The 24,165-nt window shown below is 53.0% G+C and overlaps 2 protein-coding genes across 5 annotated transcripts in view; both read right to left on the bottom strand.

The window, feature by feature from the left end:
* The window catches only part of CHRNE (cholinergic receptor nicotinic epsilon subunit), a 143,923-nt gene extending 137,726 nt beyond the window's left edge, over window positions 1–6,197 (bottom strand). The window contains exon 1 of the mRNA XM_080979801.1: window positions 6,076–6,197. The gene's annotated coding sequence lies outside the window, so the exon portion shown is untranslated. The remainder of the gene's footprint in view (window positions 1–6,075) is intronic.
* LRCH4 (leucine rich repeats and calponin homology domain containing 4) overlaps window positions 1–24,165 on the bottom strand; it is a 74,246-nt gene that overhangs the window by 6,023 nt on the left and 44,058 nt on the right. For 3 of the 4 annotated variants that reach the window (XM_080979734.1, XM_080979733.1, XM_080979732.1), the window contains exons 2-17: window positions 16,617–16,761; window positions 15,300–15,426; window positions 14,084–14,189; window positions 13,801–13,937; window positions 13,410–13,528; window positions 13,121–13,217; window positions 11,968–12,055; window positions 11,716–11,837; window positions 11,075–11,151; window positions 9,794–9,928; window positions 8,232–8,286; window positions 6,808–6,856; window positions 5,307–5,414; window positions 3,594–3,700; window positions 1,973–2,110; window positions 68–145 (exon numbers count right to left, since the gene is read on the bottom strand). In XM_080979734.1, coding sequence (XP_080835860.1) covers window positions 68–145; window positions 1,973–2,110; window positions 3,594–3,700; window positions 5,307–5,414; window positions 6,808–6,856; window positions 8,232–8,286; window positions 9,794–9,928; window positions 11,075–11,151; window positions 11,716–11,837; window positions 11,968–12,055; window positions 13,121–13,217; window positions 13,410–13,528; window positions 13,801–13,937; window positions 14,084–14,189; window positions 15,300–15,426; window positions 16,617–16,761 — 1,688 coding nt within the window. Of the gene's footprint in view, window positions 1–67; window positions 146–1,972; window positions 2,111–3,593; window positions 3,701–5,306; window positions 5,415–6,807; window positions 6,857–8,231; window positions 8,287–9,793; window positions 9,929–11,074; window positions 11,152–11,715; window positions 11,838–11,967; window positions 12,056–13,120; window positions 13,218–13,409; window positions 13,529–13,800; window positions 13,938–14,083; window positions 14,190–15,299; window positions 15,427–16,616; window positions 16,762–19,864; window positions 20,074–24,165 lie in introns of those variants that run through there. The other variant, XM_080979735.1, reaches the window with a different exon arrangement.

Genomic DNA, 24,165 nt, shown 5'->3' with positions numbered 1-24,165 from the left:
TCCCTCCCCAGCAGGCAGAAGCAAGCAGCAGCACACAAACGAGACCCCCGCAGAAGCCCAACCTCACCTCCGGGAGCCCCAGCTGGCGGCAGGCGGCCAAGAAGCTGTCCACGTTCTTCCGGCTTTTGATGGCGTTCAGCTTTGGCTGTTTTGAGAGGGGGAGAGAGAGAGGTGGTCAGCTCAGCAATGCCCAAGGGGAGGGCTACCCGCTTGGCACGCAGAAGGGCTGGGCTGGCGGGGATTCTTCTCTGCCTAAAGTCCTGGGCAGCCGCTGCTGCCGGCCAGTGCAGGCCGTACTAAGGTGGGTGAAGCAATGACCTAAGGCAGCTTCTCGCACCCCTCGGGCTGGGCAGACCTGGTCTAGGTGCCCCTGGGGCGGGAGCATCACCTAGGGGGGAGCTCAGAGGCGGGGGGGGGTAGTGCCAGGAGGGAACTGGGATCCAGTGCCCATTCGTTTTGTTGAACCGATCAAACTTAAGTAGCTTAAACCGAATTTTGAATCAGCAGCAACTGCTACCGTTTTGAATTCTATTGTTATTAGCGGGTCGTAGAAACAAAACCGCTATTCTGAATTACCGTATTTTTCGCACCATAGGACGCACCGGACAATAGGACGCACTTTGTTTTAGAGGGGGGAGAACAAGAAAAAAAAATTTTCCCCCTCTCTGCCCAGCGCCCCTTCAGTGAAGCAGCAGGAGGCGCTGCGCAGAGAGGGGGAGAACTTTCCCCCTCTTGTTTTCCCGCTCTAAAACAAGGTGCCGTTTAAGGTGCGTTCAGGCGGCTACCTTGGAAGCCTGGAGAGCGAGAGGGGTCGGTGTGCACTGACCCCTCTCGCTCTCCAGGCTTCAGGTTCCTTTCGACCTGCTCTTTGGGGCTGGCGGGGGGAAGCCCACCACCAGCCCCAAAGAGCAGGTCAGGGAGCAGCGGAAAGGCGCAGCGGAGAGGCTCCTGCCATAGCCGCACGTCACCTCTCCAGCCGGGAGAGGGTCGCGGGGCTATGGCATCTTCGCTCCATAGGACGCACACACATTTCCCCTTCATTTTTGAAGGGGAAAAAGTGCGTCCTATAGAGCGAAAAATACGGTATGTCCTTCGTAGGGGAGGGAACCAGGCAGAGGGCCTTCTCGGTGGTGGCGCCTGCCCTGTGGAACGCCCTCCCAGCAGATATCAAGGCAATAAACAACTATTTTACTTTTAAAAGACACCTGAAGGCGGCCCTGTTTAGGGAAGTTTTCAATGTCTGACGCTGTATTGTTTTTGATATTTGGTTGGAAGCCGCCCAGAGTGGCTGGGGAGACCCAGTCAGATGGGCGGGGTATAAATAATAAATTATTATTATTATTATTATTATTATTATTATTATTATGTTTATGGGTCCAAGGTCTTCCTGATTTCTGATTCTTCTGGCCGTTTTTGCCATCAGGAACACAAAACGTTAATAATGGGGAAAATTTATAACTTATCTTAAAGACCATTGTAAACATCGTTAGTAGGATTGGAATAACCCTTGTAGTTTAATGGTGAATTTTGGATATAAGGGAGATGTGAGAGATTTGTATTATTATGAAAGATGCAGGAGGAAATGTTTAACAATAAGACTCACAAAGGGGAGGAGGGAATAAATAATAATAATAATAATAATAATAATAATAATAATAATATATTATTTATACCCCGCCCATCTGGCTGGGTTTCCCCAGCCACTCTGGGCGGTTCCCAACAAAACACTAAAATACAATAACCTATTAAACATCAAAAGCTTCCCAGAAGAAATCCAGGAGACGCTTGTTTTTATGTTGTATGCTGGATATGCAATTGTAAAACTCTTAATTTGAAAAACCAAATAAATTTATATAAAAAAAGAGTTTATGGGTCCAAGGGGGCAGCTTGGGAGCCCCTGATCTGTCAGGAGCACAAGGGACGTTCTTGTGGACTTGGGGGTCTGGCAGGCTCCCCGACCCCAAAGGCTCACCACAGCCGGGGAGGGCACGTGGATGAAGGGCACGGCTCGAGGGCGCAGGTGATTGACCAGCTGGCAGAGGATCACCCCATTGGCCAGCGCCTCGCCCAGGTCTTCGGCCAGGTTGACATTCAGCTGGGACTCGATGGCCTGCGGGGAAGAAGGGGAGAGGAGGAGCAGTCAGGCCAGGGATAGAGGGCTCCCTGGACATCCACCTCTCAGCATCCTCTGGAGCTGTGCGCCACTAATGCTGGTCATCTTTTACCGGGAGAGAGTAAGAACTTACAAAGGGCCCTGCTGGGTCAGGCTCAGCGTCCGAAGAACGGCAGAACTTAAGGAGAGCCAGCTGGATCAGGCCCCTGGGGGCTCATGGGAGTCCAGCCTCCTGTTTTCACAGTGGCCAACCAGAGGCCTCAATGGGGAAGCCACAAGCAGGATCCAAGCGCAAGCGGATCCCTCTCGCCTCCTGCCGTTCCTTCTGGGACTCGGACACATCACTGCCTCTGACTGGGGAGGTCAGAGCAGACCCGCAACGTCCCTCCGTTGCTGCCCCCTCAAGCCATCCACGCTTACTCCATCTTCAGCGCCTTCTGCAATGTTTTTACAGGCAGCTCCCCACCGACACGGGGATGCAGGTGGCGCTGTGGGTTAAACCACTGAGCCTCTTGGGCTTGCCGATCAGAAGGTCGGCGGTTCAAATCCCCGCAATGACGGGGTGAGCTCCCGTTGCTCGGTCCCTGCTCCTGCCAACCTAGCAGTTCGAAAGCATGTCAAAGTGCAAGTAGATAAATAGGTACCACTCTGGCGGGAAGGTAAACAGCATTTCCGTTCTGGTTCGCCAGAAGCAGCTTAGTCATGCTGGCCACATGACCTGGAAGCTGTATGCCGGCTCCCTCGGCCAGTAAAGCGAGATGAGTGCCGCAACCCCAGAGTCGGTCACGACTGGACCTCATGGTCAGGGGTCCCTTTACCTTTACCCCACCGACACGGGGGTAACGCTCCAAGGCACCTTGCGTTTCAGTGAAATCATGTGTCTTTGAATCACCGCCGAGAAAGCCAACACCCAGCACCGCCCCTTCTAGAGATGCTTTCTGCCCACTCCTGAGTTGGGCACGATTCGAACGCACCTCAAACGGTTGCTGCCTGCATTTCTGAATGTTTCGTCTGATGTGTTAACAAAGGCTTTAAACCGCTTCGACATTTTCTTCCTCAAAAATATAAAGCGGCATAGGATTTTACAGTCATACCTCATGTTACGTCCTGTGGCGACCCGGAAGTACCAGACAGGATTACTTCCGGGTTTCGCCGCTCGCGCATGCGCAGAAGCGCCAAATCGCACCGCGCACCAGCGCAGATATGGCGCTTCAGGTTGTGCTCTTTTCATGTTGTGAACAGGCCTCCGGAACGGATCCCGTTCGCAACCAGAGGTACCACTGTATTTCTCTTATTTTTATTCTGCATTTTCCTTTTTTATTGCACTTCTGTGTTGTGAGCCGCCCTGGGAGCTATGGGTACGGGGCGGTATACCTGTTGAGCCCATCACACTCCTAATGCGAGGTTTTGTTTACAGTTCAGCCGCCAGGAGATGCGCCCCCTTGGAAGCGGCTTCCTCCTGACACTTGGGGGTCTGTACCTTGCGCAGCTGAGCCGCATGCTCCCTCTCGTCCTGGGCCTGCGATCCGGCACGCAGCCTCCGCTGGTTCCTGAGCTCAGAAGGGGACAGGTCGGGCGAGAAGGAACCTGGGGAGGAAAGAGGGGGGAAAGCTCAAAGCCACCAGTTCCTCATTCAGAGGCCTGGGAAGAGCGCCAGGTCGTGCCACGCAGAAGAATCCAATTTACATCCACATCGTGCCCCTCGCAGCTTCTGCCCTCCTGAAATTAATGGGGCGGGGGCCTGGAAGGCTGGATGGATGTGGGGGTTACTCCAAAGAAGGGTACCAGAAGCCGTAGAGCCAGTGTGGTGCAGTGATTAGAGGGTTCAATCAGGACCTGGGTTCAAATGCTCCCACTGGGCTGTGACGCTCACTGGGTGTGACCTCGGGGACTAGTCACTGCCTTTCAGCCTCGCTTCCCCCATAGGGGATAAAAATTTGGGGACGGCAGAGGTGACAAAGAAAGGAAAAACATACGATAACAACAAGAAGAGATGAGGAAAATAACAAAGAGAGGAATGGACAGAACTGTGAATACTAATCGGACAGAACTGTGAACATCAAAGCAGCAGCAATAAAGATGATTGGATCCCTTTCGGAGCTCGAAGCATGGGTACCCCCAACAAAAATTTAAAATTCGGTTATGTAATTTGGAATTAATGGGATTTGATTGGTTTGTTAATAAAAATTATTTAAAAAATAAAATAAAATTTGGGGATGGGATGGGACGGGGAGTGCCCCCTTGAGCTCCTCAGAGGAAAAGGTGGGGTGGAAATGCAACGCGTAAACTGTAATAAACCTGGGTGCCCTTCACTCCAAATAAATAATAATAATAATAATAATAATAATAATAATAATAATAAATTTATTATTTATACCCCGTCCATCTGGCTGGGTCCCCCCAGCCACTCTGGGCGGCTTACAACAAAACACTAAAATACAATAACCTATTAAACATTAAAAGCTTCCCCGAACAGGGCTGCTTTCAGATGTCTTCTAAAAGTTTGATAGTTGTTTTTCTCTTTGACATCTGGTGGGAGGGCGTTCCACAGGGCGGGCGCCACTACCGAGAAGGCCCTCTGCCTGGTTCCCTGCAACCTGGCTTCTCGCAGGGAGGGAACCACCAGAAGGCCCTCGGCACTGGACCTCAGTGTCCGGGTAGAACGATGGAGATGCTCCTTCAGATATACTGGAACGAGGCTGTTTAGGGCTTTAAAGGTCAGAACCAACACTTTGAATTGTGCTCAGAAACATACTGGGAGCCAATGTAGGTCTTTCAAGACTGGTGTTATGTGGTCTCGGCAGCCGCTCCCAGTCCCCAGTCTAGCTGCCGCATTCTGGATTAATTGTAGTTTCCAGGTCACCTTCAAAGGTAGCCCCACGTAGAGCGCATGGCAGTAATACAAGCGAGAGATAACCAAAAGAAACAAGGGCACCTCACGGTCTACCACAGCCCCATTTCGCTGGCGAGAATTGATGCTGTGGGGTTCTGAACCTGCCAATGGACCATGTTGATGGAGGGTGGCCTCTGGGAGCCTGCACTGGCCCCGATCCCAAGCCCCGTTTGGCTGCGTCAGGAGGCCACACCCTTTGGGGCGAGGGGGGAGATGCGTAGCCGCAGAGGGCCCAGCAGCCCCGCTGCCCGACGGAGGGGGCGCTTCCCTACAGAGGCTTCTCCCCTTTCCCCTACTCACCGGAGCCCCGCTGCATGTTGTTCCGTGAGGAGGAGCGGAAAAGGAAGCTGGAAGGCTTCTGCACGGATCCGGGCTCCCGGGACGAAGGGTAGGCAGGGTGAACGGGATCTGCAAAGGAGGGAGAGGATGAGAAAAGAGCTGGGGATTTGCACTGGAGGAGAAAGGGGGAGGAGGCGGCAGGGAGCAAATGGACGCCTTGACGCCCCAGAGGAGACCACCGGATTCCTGCCTCCCCAACCTCAATCCTGCACCAGTCTTGCAAACTGCCTGCCAGGGACACACACACACACACACACACACACACACACACACACACCCACACCGCTTTGCAGGCTCTGAGCACCCAAGGAAAGGAGGCCTCAAGGCATCCCTCAATGTGGGGCTTCCCTTGTGCCTGAACCAGAGGCGGTTGTCAGTGCAGAATGCTGCAGACCGATTGCTGACGGGGGAACAGAAGGCGAGAGGTAGGGTGTCACACGGGGCGACTCTCAAATCCGAAAGCCCAAAATCCACCCCTGGAGTTTAGACAAGCCTTCCCAGATGTTAAGAAAGTCGACGTGAGTTTCAATTTGTTTTTAGAATCATAGAATCATAGAATCATAGAGTTGGAAGAGACCACAAGGGCCATCGAGTCCAACCCCCTGCCAAGCAGGAAACACCATCAGAGCACTCCTGACATATGGTTGTCAAGCCTCTGCTTAAAGACCTCCAAAGAAGGAGACTCCACCACACTCCTTGGCAGCAAATTCCACTGTCGAACAGCTCTTACTGTCAGGAAGTTCTTCCTAATGTTTAGGTGGAATCTTCTTTCTTGTAGTTTGGATCCATTGCTCCGTGTCCGCTTCTCTGGAGCAGCAGAAAACAACCTTTCTCCCTCCTCTATGTGACATCCTTTTATATATTTGAACATGGCTAACATATCACCCCTTAACCTCCTCTTCTCCAGGCTAAACATGCCCAGCTCCCTTAGCCGTTCCTCATAAGGCATCGTTTCCAGGCCTTTGACCATTTTGGTTGCCCTCCTCTGGACACGTTCCAGTTTGTCAGTGTCCTTCTTGAACTGTGGTGCCCAGAACTGGACCCAGTACTCCAGGTGAGGTCTGACCAGAGCAGAATACAGTGGCACTATTACTTCCCTTGATCTAGATGCTATACTCCTATTGATGCAGCCCAGAATTGCATTGGCTTTTTTAGCTGCCGCGTCACACTGTTGGCTCATGCCAAGTTTGTGGTCAACCAAGACTCCTAGATCCTTTTCACATGTACTGCTCTCAAGCCAGGTGTCACCCATCTTGTATTTGTGCCTCTCATTTTTTTTGCTCATTTTTTTTTTTAGTCTATCGCTATTTTAACTTGAATTACGGTTGTTGATTTTCCATTGCAAACCACTTTGAGGCTTTTGCTTCTTACCGGGTTTTATGAAATAAATAAAAGCTTCCCCCTCTGCTTGCCAGGAGACTCACCTGTGCCCGCCCCCCTCCAGATATTGGGAGGAACTCACCTGCGGAGTGCAGAGTTTGCCTGGGGGAGCCAGACAGCTGCTCTGGTCCCTAAAAGAGAGATTGGGGTTGGGGTGGGGAAAGGGGGCACCGTTACTTGGATTCAGGACAGATAAAACCAAGTCCTTCTTCATGCAGCGCATCATTAAACTGCGGAACTCCCTGCCACAGGGTTGGCCGCCAACTTGGATGCCTTTAAAAGAGCAGTAGACCAATTCATGGAGGAGGAGAGGGCTACCCATGGCTTCTAGCCTCCATGGCTATGGTTTGCCTCCACAGCTGGAGGTGGCGCTGCTTCTGAACGCCAGTTTCTGGAAACCCCAGGAGGGGGAAGGGCGCTCTTGTGCTCGGATCCTGCTGGCAGGTTTCCAGCAGGCACCAATGTAGGGGTGCAAATATCCAGAGTGTGGGGGTCAGGTGGGATTGCTATGAGGAATTATAAAAAATATGGGGCAAGCCATTGTGTCCGCGATGAAAGCACTGCGTTGACTGGGTTTGATTCATTGACAATAGTTCCTGGTCGAATCCCACAGGCCTCTCCACCTCTGCCATTTGCTTTCTCTACGCCTGACAGGCACGTATAAGCATTCTAAACACAGGCCAGTTGCTTCCTCAGGCATCCTCAGTACATAAAGATAGTAGGCTACTTTGATGTAGTTTAATCTTTAGATAGATCTTAAGGGCCAGGAAGAGAGTTCACAAGGAGATGGCAAATACTGCCTCTCCCGTTTACTCCTGTTTATAACCTTCAGGGTTTCCTAAAAGCATTCCTCCTTTCAGTCCTATTTTATTTACTCTGGACTACTATGCATGCTGAAATCAGCTCTTTGTAGTTTTAATCTTTAACTTTGTCCCACGTGGGTTTTTTTGAAATCTGATTGGTTCTTACGGACACTGTGTAAAAAGTTCTTTTGTGAATAAAACGACCTGGGCCGGAGGGTGGGCAGGAATTATTATTACACACACTCCTCCGAGAGTCTTGCTGGTGAAGCCTCGTGTGCATTTTATTCATCAGAGTCCAATCCTTCCTTGCTTTGGGAACGCCACACACCTGGCTGGCCTCTGTGAGAAGAGAGTGCTGGGCTAGACCTTTGGCCTGATCCAGCAGCACAGCTTTTCTTATGGAGCCTCCAGGTCTGGTGGCAGTCTATCTGGAGTCCTAGGTCCTTAGGGGCAATTGGCCACTGTGAGAACAGGATGCTGGACTACTAGGCAGACGGCTGGCCTGATCCCAGCAGGCTCTGCTCATGTCATTACACAAAGGGAGGGGAAGACACCTGAGCAATGTGGCTCTAGTTACACAGAAGCCAGCCCTCCTGTCTGGCTGGGAGCCTTCATTCTGAAGCCCCTTGAGGAGCACCCAAAATGTTCTGAATGGAAAGCAGACACAGGGGGAGACATGCACGCCCCCTCCCTCTGTCCTTACCTGGTTCCGATGCTTCAGCTGGGAGAAGCTGCTGCTGCTGCTGCTTTCTGCCAGGCTGCCATGGGGGAGAGAAGAAACCCGGAGTCAAGGAGAGAGAGAGGCTGGACCAGTCTAGCTGGTGTCCTGGGTGGAAGGGCTGCATCACTCAGGAACCCCTTTCCCAACAGCCAGGCTGGCGTAGCGGTTACAGGGTTCAAGGCCTGGGTTCAAATCCCTGCAATTGGCCATGAAGCCAGTCTTCGCCGCCTCGCAGTCTAACCTACCCCGCCGGGTCGTTGTGGGGATTAAAGGAGGAGGAGGAGGAGGAGGAGGAGGAGGAGAATCACACACACCACCTCGGAGGAAAAGGCTGGGCTATCAACGCAATAAATGAAATGAAATGAAATATAGTGGAACCTCGGTTGTTGGACGCGGTCCGTTCCGGAAGACCGTTAGACTTCCGAAATGTTCGACAACCAAGGGTGCAAAGGGTGGTTGGCAAAGTCAACGGAGAAAAAGGAAAAACACACCTAGGAAGCCGTTCGACTTCCGAGGTGCGTTCGAAATCGGAAGCAATTACTTCTGGGTTTTCGATGTTCGGGTTCCGAAACGTTTGGCTTCCAAGATGCTTCAAAAACCGAGGTGAAGCCACTGGCTTCTGAGTTTTAAGATGGGAGTCCCATCTTATTTATTTGATGAAGAGAATGATAGCAATAGCAGCCAACAGCATAAAGTGGGCAGAGGATTGGGCTGAGGAGGCCTGGGTTCAAGTCCTCCCTCTGACAGGCACTGGGGGGGGGGCGCGGCTTGGGGCTGCAGGCAGGCAGTTAAGGGCAGCTCCTTCCACGAGGGTTAAGCAATGTCTGCTTCCAGCTTCTTGTGGCTTTTAGGGCATGATTTTATTGCTGCATTTTTAATGATAGGGTAGTATGCAAATACTGCTAATAATAATAATAATAATAATAATAATATTTTTTTATATATACCCCACCCTTCCCGGTTCAAAAACTGGGCTGCAGGCAGCTAACAACAAATTTAAAACACTTAATTATAAAAGCAGCATAAAATACAGTCTAAAAACATGAATAACCATAAAATATTCAATAATCAGTTTAGGGGAAATAAGCATTAGATAATCCCCAGGGCTAGCTGGCTGAATTGGTCCTATTTGGGCCAGTGAGGAGGCCAGGGGAGAATTAGCTGTGGGGTCTCAGAGTGGGTAAGCTTCATAAAAAGGGGAAGGAGAGGGAAGGAAGGGGAATAAAAGGTCAGGCTGAATTCAAAATAAAGGCCAGGCGGAATAGCTCTGTCTTACAGGCCTTGCGGAAGGAGGTTAAATCCTGCAGGGCCCTGGTCTCCTGGGACAGAGCATTCCACCAGGTCGGAGCCACCACTGAAAAGGCCCTGGTGAAGGACAGTCTGACTTCTTTAGGGCCCGGGACCTCTAAACTGTGATTATTCATGGGCCTTAAGGTCCTCTGCGGGGCAGACCAGGAGAGGCAGTCCCATAAATACGAGGGCCCTGAGCCACAAAGGGCAGAAATAAGCAGAAGGACCAGCCCCCGACCCCTCCTGGCTGTTACCTCTCCCTCCTCTCGGCCCCCTGGCTCCACAGGGGCCGCTGCTGAAGCTGCTGGCGCTCCCTCTCCTGCCACAGCTGAAGGATCTCGGGGCGACGGCGCTCCTCCCCAAATGGCTCCGGCCGGGGAAGGCTGGCCCTAGATGAGAGGGGGAAGCAAGAGGCGGGGGGTCGCAGAGACCGTGGGGGGACAATCGCCACGCCCGGCAGCGCAGGACACAATAAGCATGGGGGTCGCTACTGTTGCAGGAATTTTTGTATAGGTTGGGGGGGGTTGCCCCTCCAGCAGATATCATGCACATGCAGCCCACTACCAAAACCAGCACAATCACTTTTGTGATTTGTCCCCACAAAACACTTCATCACAGTTTCTTCCTATCTGTTCAAAGGGCCTCTGCTGCACGATACCAAATGTAAGAATTCACTGATAAATGTATCTCTGTACTGGCTCCCTGGGAAAACTTCAGAAATTCATCTAGACACGTGAGCTCAGCCTCTCAGCAGCCCCTCTGCTTGAGTTATAATTCCTGGCCTCCTGATACCCGAGTGCCAGACAGGTAGCCATTCCAGAAAGAACAAACCCAGATGAAGACAAAAGGGTGGGATTAACTTGGCTGGGAAACAGGAAAACGTAAATATCTATTTTGTACCACTTGGTGGGTGTTTGGTGGAGGGCAAGGGGAACCATGGGGCAGGGTCCAGGATGCTCAGATTACTGCCACCAGAGCTCCCTTTCATGATGTAACTGTGATGTAGTTTGGGGGGGTGTAACATGGGGATGAGCAGCCAACAAAAGTTTGGGTTCTCTTTTGTTCGGGGCTTCCATCCTGTTCCATCTGGTGGCAGGTGGGAGTCCTGTCGCCACAGTCTTCAATAAAGACCAAGCCTACTGGCTGCTGTTTGGCTCTGGGATTCCTGGCTGGGGTCCTTGTTTTTTGTCCAAGGGGGCCCTCAGATTTCTCCGTTAACACTGCCCATCACTGGCTGCCCGCCTGACCCCCTGCAAAAGGGAAAAGCTTCTCCCCTTTCGGCAGGAGGGAACACCGCCCCACAGCAAGTGGGTTCAAAGCCCAGAAGAGCATGTGGGGTTTGGGCCACTCCCAGCAGCCAAGAGGGATTTGAGGACCCCACACCCCAAGCTCAGGATTGAGTAGGGGGCAACAGCACCCTGGGAGGAAGGGGAGCTGGAGGAGATGGAAAGGAGACCCCACAGGGACAAGGCTGCATCCAGTGCGAGATCCTGCCTGCTTGCGCAGGGAGCTGGCCGCAAGGTGGCGCCACACACCTGCCGGTCGGGCCCTGCTCCGCAAGTCCTGTTTTCTGGAGGGAAGTGGAGGAGCTCTTCCTGGGTTTCTGGAAGTCCTAGAAGAGGCCAAGAAGAGAGAAAACGTGAGCAAATAAAGGAGGGAAAAGGGAGGAATTAATTTGCTGGTTGAAGCTGCAATGTGACAGCTTAGAAAATTATGCCTGGGGAGGAGAAGGCGGATAGGGAAAAGCTTTCATCCTTCTCTCGTGACGCCAGAACTCGTCCTGTGAAGCGGAGCGTTGGGGGATTTGGGACAGAGAAAACAAAGCCCCTTTTTCACAGCTGAACTGTGGAACTCAGACACGAGAAGGTGGTCAGGACGTCTTCCTATTGGCAGTCCAACCCTCTTATCACCCCCCCCCCCCCGGTGATCATCTTGTTCAAGCAAAACAAGATGATTCAGAAGCTTTTGCCCCCAGCCCCCAAACGCCACACTCTGCCCGCCCAGGACCCTAGAGTTATTCCTCTGCTTGTGGAGAATGCAAGGGGCCTCGCCATCCTCGGACGCTACCCCTGAACTCCCTTCCTACTCTCCCAGCAGGACGCGGGAAAATCCTGCCCCGGGAGGACCCAAGAGTAACCGCAAGATCTGCCAGGAGGAGGGCAAGCTCCATCCTCACCTCGGAGAGTGCCGTCCCCAGAGAGGTGCTCTCTGACTTTCCCACGGAGACCTCGTCCTCCTCTTCCTCTCCGTTGACGCTGCTGTCGATGTAGTCAATCTGCTCCAGATCAGCCGCATCCACTGTGGGAACGGAGGAAGGAAGGAAGGAAGGAGGTTAGGGCTCAGGTCTCCCTCTTTCCCCCTCCCTCCAGGCCCAAAGTCAGGTCTTGCTGTTAGCAACACCACGCCCTCCCTTTGCCTGGCTGCTCACCTGTCCCGTTGCGCTTCTCCCTCAACTGCTTGGGGTCTCTGGCCAGCTCGGCAATGCGGAAGGAGAGGTCTGAAAACTCATCTGTGGACTGAGAAGCGGGGAGAACGAGGGGCGGTGAAGGAGGAGAAACAGCAAACGGCAGGGGGTAAGGGCCGTCCGACAGCTGAACGGACTCCTTTGCTTTTAAGCAGAGGCGGCTTGATTCTTGAGCTGCGATTCCTGCATTGCAGGGGGCTGGGTCCCTTCCAACTTTATGATGCTAGAATTCTATGGCCCTGGAAGGCGGTGGACTCTCCTTCGTATTTTAAGCAAGGTTTGGATAGCCTTCTGCATGGGGCTACCTTGGAAGGTGACCCGGAAAGGCTGCCAAGACCACATAACTCCGGTCTTGAAAGACCTACATTGGTTCCCAGGACATTTCTGAGCACAATTCGAAGTGTTGGTGCTGACCTTGAAAGCCCTAAACGGCCTCAAAGGTCCAGTATACCTGAAGGAGCGTCTCCACCTCCATCGTTCTGCCTGGATACTGAGGTCCAGGTCCGAGGGCCTTCTGGCGGTTCCCTGACTGCGAGAAGCCAAGTTACAGGGAACCAGGCGGAGGGCCTTCTCAGTGGTGGCACCCGCCCTGTGGAAGCCCTCCCACCAGATGCCAAAGAGAAGAACAACTACCAGACTTTTAGAAGACGTCCGAAGGCAGCCCTGTTTAGGGAAGCTTTTAATGTTTAACAGACCACTGTATTTTAATACTTTGTTGGAAGCCGCCCAGAGTGGCTGGGGAAACCCAGCCAGATGGGCGGGGTGTAAATAATAAATTTATTATTATTATTATTATTATTATTATTATTATTATTATTATTATTATTCTGCCAGGCATTACTGAGATGTGATCATTGGCTGCTTCTCAGGCACTATGGAGTCGTGGCAGGGGGCTGGACTGGATGAGCCTTGCGGATCCCTTCCAACCCTGCAATCTTATAACAGCGTGACTAGGATGGAAGACAACAGGCCAGGAGGCTCAAGTCACGCCCCTCTGGCCATAAGGCTCTTGAGGGCCGCCTAGGCAGGGATCAGGGCCCCTGCGAAGTCCTCCCTCTCTCCCCTTTGCAACTGCAAAAAATGTCACCGCAAGCAAAGCAGAGAGGCGTTCCCGCACCTCGTTCCCTGACCACCGCTTGCTCCCGCTGTCGACGCTGTTGAAGCCCGAATCAAGGCCGCCATACTGCCTCACGGGGTAGAAATCGTCCGGGAGGCTGTGGGAACAGACACGGAAACAAGCCTCTTGGAAACAATGCTCTTCCGGCCCCAATCCGGTGGCTAAAGCAGCTCCAGAGCCGCCTCTTCCCAGGTACAGCCTCCCCCTCCTGGCCCCAGGCACACTTCTCCTTCCCATGGGGCAGCAGCTGCTTAACAGAGCCTCCCAGGCCCCCCACTGCCCGCCTTACCACGTCCCGAAGCCGGCGGGGCGGGTTCCTTGTGCGAATTCTGCCAGGTCCGGCCGCGCCTTGCTGCAGGCCTCCATGTTGAGGTATTTGAAGATGTGGATTTTGCCTTTGGAGCAGATCTGTGGGGAGAACGGGGGCGCTGGGTCACAGGGTGGCTGCGGCGGTCCCGGAAAACGAAGGCCATTCACCCCGTTTAGCAAGGAGGAGGTGCGATGAGTTGCCGGATCGTGCCTGCCTTCCCTGCCAGCCTGTTGCACATCCTGGCCCCCAGGCCCCACTGAGAGCCCCCACTAAGGGCAGGATAAATGGAAAGGGTGGGCAGAACCACAGAACCACCTTCCAAGCAGTCTCTGCTCTCAGCTGCCCGCCCCCCCCCCTGCTCCCCTGTTACCTGCGCAGGTGGGAACTGCAAAGGGTTGTTCTCCAGCAGGATGGACTGCAGGTGCCGCAGGTGGCGGTAGCAGGTGGGGATGCGGACGACGCGGTTGCAGGAGAAGTCCAGCCGGACCAAGGGCAGCTCCGCCAGCTCTGAGGTGGGGCAAAGCACAGGCGCCCGTGAGCGAGGGGAAGAAGAGGGGCAGGGAGGGCTGCCTCCGTCGCCAGTTTAGAAGCAGGGGGTCTGCCGGGGCCCAGACGGCGCCGGCAAAGGAGGGAGGCTTTGGGCAGGCACCCACCTTCGGGCAGGACGGCGATTTGGTTCCTCCGGACGTTGAGGTCCCGAAGAGATTCCAGGCCGCCCACACTCGCCGGCAGGGACTGCAGCTCATTGCTGCTGACGTCCTGAGGCAGAAAAGAGGATTCGGGGAAAGGTCACAGGTGAGCAGAGGCCCATCCCAGTGGTGGTGGTGGGGGGGGGAGGGAGAGCCCTGGAGGCAGGGAGAGAGCCTTAGGGGTGCCAGTACTAAGACCGCTTTGGAGACATCTCCACTAGGGCCAGGGCCTTTTCAGCACTGGCCCCGACATGGTGGAACGCTCTGTCACAAGAGACCAGGGCCCTGAGGGACTTGACATCTTTCTGCAGGGCCTGCAAGACAGAGCTGTTCTGCCTGGCCTTTGGTTTGGACTCAGTCTGACCCTTATGTTTCCCTCCCCGTATTGGTTTTGATCTATGGGCTACTATTAAAATGAGGCTGCATTTTAAATTAAAATTTTATTTTAACCTGTATTTTAAATTGTCCCCCCCCCCCCCCATTATGTTTTTACTATAATTTTACTGGTGTTAGCCTCCCTGAGCCCAGCTCTGGCCGGGGAGGGTGGGGTATAAATAAATAAATAAATAATAATTATCACATGGGGCAGGGAGAGAAAGCTTATTTATTTCATAAAACTTACATAATTAGCCATTTAATTTTATTTTTTAAAAATGCAACCACTACCTCAAAGCAGTTTAGATAAAACAATAAAATTAAAAGGACATAGACTGTCTAACGGCTGACGGGCTGGGTAAAGAGGACGGCTTTTGCCTGGCACCTAAATACATGCAACGGTAGCGCCAGGCGAGCCTCTCTGGGGAGGGCATTCCACAAATGGGGAGCCACCACAGAAAAGGCCCCGTTCTCGTGTTGTCTTGGTATGTTTGAGTGGGCAGAGAGGGGGGGCCCCCATCACAATTCTACCTAGGCATCCTCAAGGCGATTTGGGGTGAGAGAGGGATACAGGGGATTGTCCTAGTGGATTGAAGCATGTGATGGCTGTGTGTGTTGGGGGGGTGGTCCTGCTGCCTTTGGGGTTCAGGTCTGGAGGGCCTTGGGGGATCCCTCCCACCACCCACGTGGCTTCAGCCCAGCTCAGCGTGGAGACACCAGCGAGGCCGAACCCTGGGGGAAGGCAAGCAAGAGGTGCCCACCCTGTCCCTTGGAGGAATTCCACCCCATGGCGTTACCGACTCACCAGTTGGCGGAGGGTACTGAGGGTGCCAATATCGTCAGGCAGGGAGACCAGCTTGTTGTTGCTGGCGATGAGGACCTTGAGGGGCAGCCGGCAGAGGCAGGAGGGCAGGGAAGAGAGCTGGTTCCGGCTGCAGGGAAGAAGACAACAGTGGAGGAGGAGGAGAAGGAGAGATCTGGCTTCCCAAATCTCAGGGGAGACTGGCAAAGCAGGATGGGTGGGCTGAGGAATGAGGAAGGGAGCGGGGGAGCTTATTCCATTTTGTCTTATCTATTTCCCGACTTTCACCCCAAGGTCCCACGGCAAGTTGCTGCATCAGAAGCAATTTAAAAAGTAAGGAAAAAGAGGGGACATGGTGGGAATGTAATGAAATTAAAAAGTTTTGGGAAATGATATACAATGAATTGAAGAAAATGTTCCATCTAACATTTGTTAAGGAACCGGAAGCATTTTTGTTAGGGATTGTAGGGAAAGACCTGCCAAGGGAGTTCAAAAATATCTTCATGTACGCGACAACGGCGGCAAGAGTCTTAATAGCACATGGATGGAAGAACGAGGAAACACGGACTAAAGAAGTATGGCAAGAGAAATTGATGGACTATGCAGAATTGGCAAAACTGGCACATAAACTACGGGACAAGGATAACTGTGATTTTAAAGATGAATGGGAACCTTTTACAAAGTATTTAAAGAAACAACAAAGTGAACTGGACTCCTTGGCAGGTTTTGAATAAACACTCACAAACTCTTTATTGACAATAATCAGTCAGATAAATTAAGGATCTATACAGTTTTGTAACATGCAGAGAATAGCATTTGTAGAGAAACCAGAGATTGGAGCTGAGGGAAGTCGGGGGGGGAGGGGGGGGGAAATCAAGGGTGATATGTTTTAAGATAATATGTTTTGTTTAAATTCTTAATAAAAAATATTTTTTTTAAAAAAGGAACAATTTGAAAAGATGTGAAACGGCATTGTCATCACCGGGCTATTGTTGGAATAACCTTGGGAAACTGAAAAGAAATAAAAGCCAATTCGAAACAGCTTGCAACCAGGGAAACAAGGTGGGTCATAAAAACCCGCAGCTCAGGTGGCAAAAGCCAGGGGCCGGGCGCACCTCTGTGGGGAGGAGGGAGCCCCACAGATCTTCTGGGGCAGGCCCCAGAGGAACTTCCGAGAGGGTCCCCTTTGCCGATCTCAGCACCCGGGAGGGTCTGTATAGGGGGCCTGAGTCGCGCAGGGCTTTAAAACTCCAAGGCGAGGGAATCCAGAAACACCCCGTTCCCTCGCCCCTACTCTGGCTTCCCCCTTGTGCGAGTTACCTGACGTTCAGGTAGGTGAGGGCTTGGAGGTTGGCGATGGCGGGGGGGATGCTGCGGAGGCAGTTGTGGTACAGGCTCAGCCCCTCCAGGGACATCAAGTGGCAGGCGTCTTCGGGGACCTCGGCAAAGCGGTTTCGGGAGAGGTCTGGGAAGGAACAGAACAGGGTCTTTAAGCTCCCAGGAAGCCCCTGCAGAGTCCAAAAGGAGCCCCCCCCCCAAAAAAAAACACTTCCAAGTGACTCAGGCTGGCTGACAGAAGCCTCCGCCGAGGCTCTTTGCTCCAGCCCAAGAGGGGCACTTTGGGGAGGAGGGGGAGGAGTCAGGCAGCCCCACAGCGAAGCCTCCCCAGGGGCAGGTTGCTGGAGGCTGAGGGGGAAGGAGCGTCCGAAGTCCCCCAGATGCCAGGAACGCTTTGTGACTGGCGTGGGTCCAGTTGCGACCGTGTGGGTCTCAGGTGGGAGGCCAAGTTGGTCACGGACATCTCCATCTGACTGGCGTCTCTTGCTCTCTCACACAGGTGAGCAGAAGACCTGATCCACTGCATTTGTACAGCAGAACCTCGGTCGCCGAACGCTTCGGGAGTCGAACGTTTCAGCTTTCAAACGCTGACCACCCGGAAGCGAATGCTTCTGTTTCCAAACGCGCCTCGGAAGCTGAACGGCTTCCGAGGTGCGTTTCTCAGTTTTTCCACAACGGATTTCGGCAACTGCGCCTCGGTTGCCGAACGTTTCGGAAGTCGAACGGTCTTGTGGAACGGATAACGTTTGACAACCGAGGTTCCACTGTATTCTGCCTTTTCCTCCAAGGAAGACACAGTTCACCCCCCTCCCCAGTCAATTCTTTACAACGACCCTGCGAGGGAGGTTAGGAGGCTGCGACTGACTCCAAGCTCACCCAGGAAGCTTCGGGGGTGCATTGGGGTTTGAGTGGTATATTCTGTTTGAACTACACATCATATACTGTTTCGAGATTCAGCATGGCCCGGCTTTGGAATCGCAAAAGTGGGACCCCAAGGGCTGCCTAGTCCACAAATCACAGCTGAAGAATCTCTGAGAGCCTTAAAAACCTGCAAGGGAGGAGAGTCTGCCCGTTCCCCTGTGAAACGGCTCTGACCCTCCGAAAGTTCGTTTGAATCCCTCGCTTTGGGTCCTGCCCTCTGCAGCAGCAGGAAACAAGGTTGTGCTCAATCTTACAGGGGACAGCCCTTCAGATTTCTGAAGGTGGCTCTCCTATGCGATACGATCATCTTTATTGTCATTGTCCCATACAGAACAATGAAATTTTTTTTTGGGGGGGGGGGGGGAATCTACATCAGACCTTCGAAACCAACAAGCCTCCTATCCCAGCTATCCCAACCTGGTTAGCCCCCTAAAAACTCTGATACCCCATTTTTAAAATACAGTATACTCCCATTAAAATACAATATACTCCTTAAAGGTAAAGGGACCCCTGACCATTAGGTCCAGTCGTGACTGACTGGGGTTGCAGCACTCATCTCGCTTTATTGGCCGAGGGAGCCGGTGTACAGCTTCCGGGTCATGTGGCCAGCAGGACTAAGCCGCTTCTGGTGAACCAGAGCAGCCATGGAAACGCCGTTTACTTTCCGCCGGAGCGGTACCTATTTATCTACTTGCACTTTGACGTGCTTTTGAACTGCTAGGTTGGCAGGAGCAGGGACCGAGCAACGGGAGCTCACCCCGTTGCGGGGATTCGAACCGCCGACCTTCTGATTGGCAAGTCCTAGGCTCTGTGGTTTAACCCACAGCGCCACCCGCATCCAGAGACTATCTTACACTGCGTTTAAAACCAAAATTGCATTTGGATAGAAACTGTTTCTCAGGCAGCTAGTCCTAGTCTTTATAACCCTGGACCTTCTTCCAGAAGGCAGAAGCTGAAAGAGATCATTTTCCGGGGTGCACACTATCCTGCGCTATCTCTGCCGCTTTCTTATGGCACCTGGAAGCACAGATTTGATCCAAGGTGGGAAGAGTGCACCCAATTATTCTCTCTGCAGTCTTTACAACCCTGGATAGCATTGTTTTTCCCCTGACCGTGCAGCTCCCAAACCACATGCACAGACCATAAGTTAATACACTCTCCACAGTGCAATGGTAAAATGCCATCAACAGGTCCTTTGAGAGATTGTGCTCTCTTCATCAGGTCTTTGCTGTTTTCTCCCCAGGTTAGGTCGTCTCTCAACTCCATTCCCAGAAATCGAAACACTGGGACCTGTTCCACGCACTTCCCCTCAATAATAAGTGGCTGAATATTCAATTTACGTTTCCTAAAGTCCTATCGGCTATTGTCGTCTCTTCTCCAGGCTGAGCCTACCCAACTCCCTCAACCGTTCCTCATCACAAGTCAGACCAGACCGCTTCCTCTCCAGCTAGGCAAACCCCTGCAGGCTGCCCCTGCTGACCCTCTGGGAGTCTCTGGCCAGCTATGCCTCTGGATCCCCTCCTCCAGGAGTCTTCCCACCCTCCGCCTGGGGGAATGTTGCAGGAATTTATGTATAGGTTGGGGGGTGTTTGCCCCTCCAGCAAATATCATGCACATGCAGCCCACTACCAAAATCAGCACAATCACTTTTGTGACTTTTGTGATTTGTCCCCACAAAACACCTGGTCACAGATTCTTCCTTTCTATTCAAAAGGCCTCTGCTGCACGATACCAAATGTAAGAATTCACTGATAAATCTATCTATGTACTGGCTCACTGGGAAAACTTCAGAAATTCATATACTATAGCTACTCAGCAGCCCCTCTGCCTGAGTGATAATTCCTGGCCTCCTGATACCTGAGTGCCAGACAGGTAGCAATTCCAGAAATAACAAACCCAGATGAAGACAAAAGGGTGGGATTAACTTTACTGGCCGAGGGAGCCGGCGTACAGCTTCCAGGTCATGTGGGCAGCATGACTAAGCCACTTCTGGCGAACCAGAGCAGCGCACGGAAATGCTGTTTACCTTCCCGCCAGAGTGGTACCTATTTATCTACATGCACTGGCATACTTTCGAACTGCCAGGTTAGCAGGAGCTGGGACTGAGCAACAGGAGCTCACCCCATCGCGGGGATTCGAACCGCCGACCTTCCGATAGGCAAGTCCTAGGCTCTGTGCTTTAACCCACAGCGCCACCCACGTCCCCAACATGGGGATTAGCAGCTAATCAAAGTTTGGGTTCTCTTTTGTTTCACCTGATGGCAGGTGGGAGTCCTGTGGCGACAGTCTTCCATCAAGACCAAGCCTACCGGCTTCTGTTTTGCTCTGGTATTCCTGGCTGGGGTCCTTGTGTTTTGTCCGAGGGAGCCCTCAGATTTCTCCGTTAACAGGAAGAAGGCGACAGAGACAAGGCCTTTGGTGTGTGCATGAATCTGCAAGCTGTCCTCCCTCTCTGAAGTCCACCAAGGGTGGATAGCCCAGCAGGCAGCTCCAGGAAGGCCTAGCACTCGCTTTCTGCTTTGTGTCTGCTCAGATGATGTTTTGGAAGAAGGAGGAGGAGCAGCAGCTAAATTTAGAAGCAGCCCTTCCAAGTATCCAGGAAGAGAGGCTCCTCCAGTGCCCAGCGGAGGAGGAAGAGGCGGTGGGGCTGAGGCCAGCCGCTTCTCCACTGGGGTGGGCTTCCTCGCAAGGAGGCTACCTTGGCAGCTGCAAGAACAACAAAACCCACCCGCCTCCAAGTTCCCGGCTCAGCTTTTGCTCCTTGAAGCATTTTGCATTAAAAATGGGTCGGTTCGTGGGTGAGGGGAATCGCAGGCTTTCTGCAAGGGGGGAAATCTCAAGCGTTAGAAGCTCAGATATGAAAGTGGGGCGCCAAATGGCTCCTTAAACCAGGGTTAGTGTCACCAAAACAGAAGGCCTAGTCGCCATTTGGGGGCCGGACAGCTCTTAAATTGTATTTTCCAATACGGCTTTTGGGTTCCGGAAATTCATTCTGATAAAATGTAACGGGAGAGAATTCTACAGGATGTGTTGCTGGTGTGTGATTCAAGGGTCGCCAGGCAGGCACCTCCAGGCGGTGGAGACATCAGGTACCACCCGGGCATCTTCACCTGGTCGCAGGTGGCCGACAGCCAGATGCAAAATGCGCCTGGCGAATTTCGAAGGCTGCTCGGAACAGACCCACCTGAAAGCAGAGAGGGTTTTTGCAAAACTCAAGTGGGAAGCTAAGCTCTCCTGCCGCTCTGTGGTCAGATGCAGAAAAGCCACAGAGCGCCCTGATCTTTCTGAAGAAGAGGCCAAACGGGAAAGGAGAATCTTCTGAAGACTGGCAGAGGCAGGAAGAGACTGAAGGAACTGGGTGAATGTTGCCCAGAGGAATGGGGTTTTTTTGGGGGGGGAGGAGTAGGGGTTGTAACAATGATGAGCTTAAGATGAACTGGCTGGATCCGAGGACAAGAGCAATTCCCCCCCAACCTGTGGTTTTCCAGCAACCAGGATTCAGAAGCAGAGCAACGCCTCTGAGGGCAAGGTCGGCAAACGGTTGCGAATGGTGCTCTGAGGATGCTGACCAGCTCACCTGTGCTGCTGCCCCCATCTCCCCATGCAGCATTTTTATAGGGTGGGGGGCAGGCAGGCAGAGAGAGGAGGGTGCTGCAGCAGCCCGGCAGATGGCGGAACGGAGCCAGCCTCTCCCCCCCAAGTTAACAATAGTGACAGAACAGCTGGTGCACATGACCCTGCCCCAGACACAGATGCCCACTGTATGCGCCGGGAGGGCCCAGCTGGGTAAACGTTTTGTCAGCCATACGATCCGGAGAGGGCGGCACGAGGCAGAGAAGAAGGGAGCGTTTTGTTCACGAGGGAGCCTGGCTCCGGGGCCCGAGGGAGACTCTGCTGCTGGCGCAACGAAGCTGGGAGCTGCCAGGAGGAGGGTGGGGGCCCAGGAGGAGGAGGATATCATAGGGAGGGGGCTTCTCTTTGGGCAATGCCCCCCAGTCAGCTGCGACGAAGAAGCTGCAGGAGATGCCACCGGGCTCCTGACAAACTGGGTCTCTTTGGGCACCTGTGGCTGTTGGCATCCGTCCGTCTCGGAAGACGATGGAGGAATGCGCCTTTGGGGGCGAGCTCAAGACGTTCGCAAGAGGCAGCATGGTCTCCACAGCCACCAGTATCCTAACAACCTAGGAAGAGGATGCAGGACCAGCCCAATGGCCCAACTCGTCCCGCGTCCCAGGGGTCCGACCTGCTGGGAAACCTGAAAGTGGGGCCCAAGCCCAAGGGCAGCCCTCTCCCCTCCTGCGGTTTCCAGCAACTGGGACCACTGATAGCCTTCTCCTCCTCGTCCTCCATGGATTTGTCCAATCCTCTCATCATTTGGGACCGCCTCTCCTGGTATGTCCCACGGAGGACCTTACAGTCCTCAAACAAAAACATCTTGAAGGTCCCAGGCCACAGGGAGGTTAGGCTGGCCTCAACCAGAGCCAGGGCCTTTTCAGCTGTGGCCCCGATCCGGTGGAACGCTCTGACACAAGAGACCAGGGCCCTGCGGGACTTGACATCTTTCCACAGGGCCTGCAAGACGGAGCTGTTCCACAGGGCACAGTCTGACCCCCCTCCTTTGGTAATCCTCATAGAACTCTTGCCCAATGGTTGCCTTTAATTTGATTCAGAATTGATTTTGGAATAAATTGATTTTAGAATGCTGTGTTACTTTTATTGTTGTTAGCTGCTCTGAGCCCGGCTTTTGCTGGGGAGGGCAGGATATAAATAAAATTTTATTGTTATTATTATTTCTCTGTAGCTGCTTGATATGAGAAAAGCCTTTCTGGACCGGGCCAAAGGGGCCCCTCCTAGTCCAGCTTCCTCTCTTGCCAGGGGCCAACCAGATGCCACACAAGGAAGCCTCGAAAGCAGGACGTGGATGCAACAGCCCCACCCACCCGCCTGGGACCCCCAGCAAGAGCAGTGTTCGAAATCCCCCAGCCGCATTTTGCTACTGGTTTGGCTCCAACTGCGTCAATGTGGAGATTTCTGGGCACCAGGTTGGCGACCCCAGTTTAAAAAGCTCCACCTTAGTCCAGAGTTAATGCCATTTCCATTTCCACGGTGTCCCTTTCTCCTTCCTTGCAAACTGGGACGAGTGAACTGTTGTAAGAGCGAGCTACACTCAAGCTATGAGATTATAGAATTGTAGTGTTGTAGGGGACCCCCGAAGGTCATCTTGTCCAACCCCCTGGTGAACAGACATTCCGTTGTGGCGCCCGTAATCTAGATTTATAATCTGACTGTGGGGGGAGAACATGGTTGTCGCGGTTGGTGGCCAATCAAAGCTTCACGCTCCACGCACTTGTCCAAACCAGGGTTTCCCAAACTTGGGTCTCCAGCTGTTTTGGACTACAACTCCCATCATCCCTAGCTAGCAGGACCAGTGGCCGGAGAAGATGGGGATTGTAGTCTGAAAACAGCTGGAGACCCAAGTCTGGGAAACCCTTATTCTGAAGTTATCCATTTAGCTGGAGCAAATTCCATTTTTTTGCTGGAATCAATGTTGCCCCTTTTTCTGAATCCTTGAAGTCCCTTCTTGCCCAGTCTCCTCTGCCCCCCCTCCCCCCCCAGGTCTCCTCCTCTTCTGCCCCCTCTGCCCTTCCTCATACGGCCCTTTCGTCCAGCCCACGTGCTGCTTTGCAACCGTTAAGTAATAAGCAGAAGGGGGCCTGTTTTGTGTCACGCTAGGCAGAAAGGAAGGGGGCGTCCACAGGAAGGATAAGCGGCAATCTTACACTGGTGACCCCGCTCAGAGTCCGGCGAGTAGGAGTCTGCAATGGGATGTAGCTTCCTCTGGGGACTTGCGTTTTATGAACATTGGATCAGGTCCAAGGAGGCCCCTCTAGTCCAGCATCACTGTCCTGGCAGTGGACAACCAGATTCCCATTATGGGAAGCCTGAAAGCAAAACCTGAGCACAAGAGCCACCCACCCACCCACCCACCCAAGCAGTTTCCAGCAACTGGGATTCAGAAGCATCACTGTCATAAGAAGCTGACCCCAAATGCGGAGGCACAGAACAGCCACCCTGGCTAGGAGCCATCTAAAGCCTTCCAGGAATTTGTCAAATCCCCTCTGGCAGCTGTCTAGGTCAATGGCCATCACTGCCTCTGGTGGGAGGGAGTTCCACAGCTTAACGACGCAATGCTTGAAGGAGGACGTTGTTTTCTCTTTCCTCTATCTTCCAACGTTCAGCATCGTCGAATGTCCCCAAGCCGTAGCGTCATGCAAGAGGGAGAAAAACTTCTCTCCTTCCATTTTCTCCATGCTTAATTTGAGACAACGCTTTCATGTCCTACCCCCTGGGCTCCTCACCCGACCCTGCTTTTTTCTAAACCTAAAAAAGCCCCCAATGTTGAAACCCGTTGTCACGGTCCAGTTCATGGGCGAAGTCCCGGCTGGGGACGTTGGGACCGGGGGCAAGATGGCGGGGTGGGAGCAGGAACGGGAGAGTCCAGAAGCCAGGAGTCAGGAAGCCAAGAGTCCAAGGGTCAGGAAGCAAGGAGTAACGAAGTCAGGGGTTCGAGGATCAAGAAGCAGGGAGTCAGGAAGTCAGGGATCCAAGG

Source organism: Podarcis pityusensis (assembly GCF_964106645.2).
Source record: "Podarcis pityusensis genome assembly, chromosome: 13".
Classification (NCBI taxonomy): domain Eukaryota; kingdom Metazoa; phylum Chordata; class Lepidosauria; order Squamata; family Lacertidae; genus Podarcis; species Podarcis pityusensis.
This window is presented reverse-complemented; position numbering and strand designations above follow the sequence as displayed.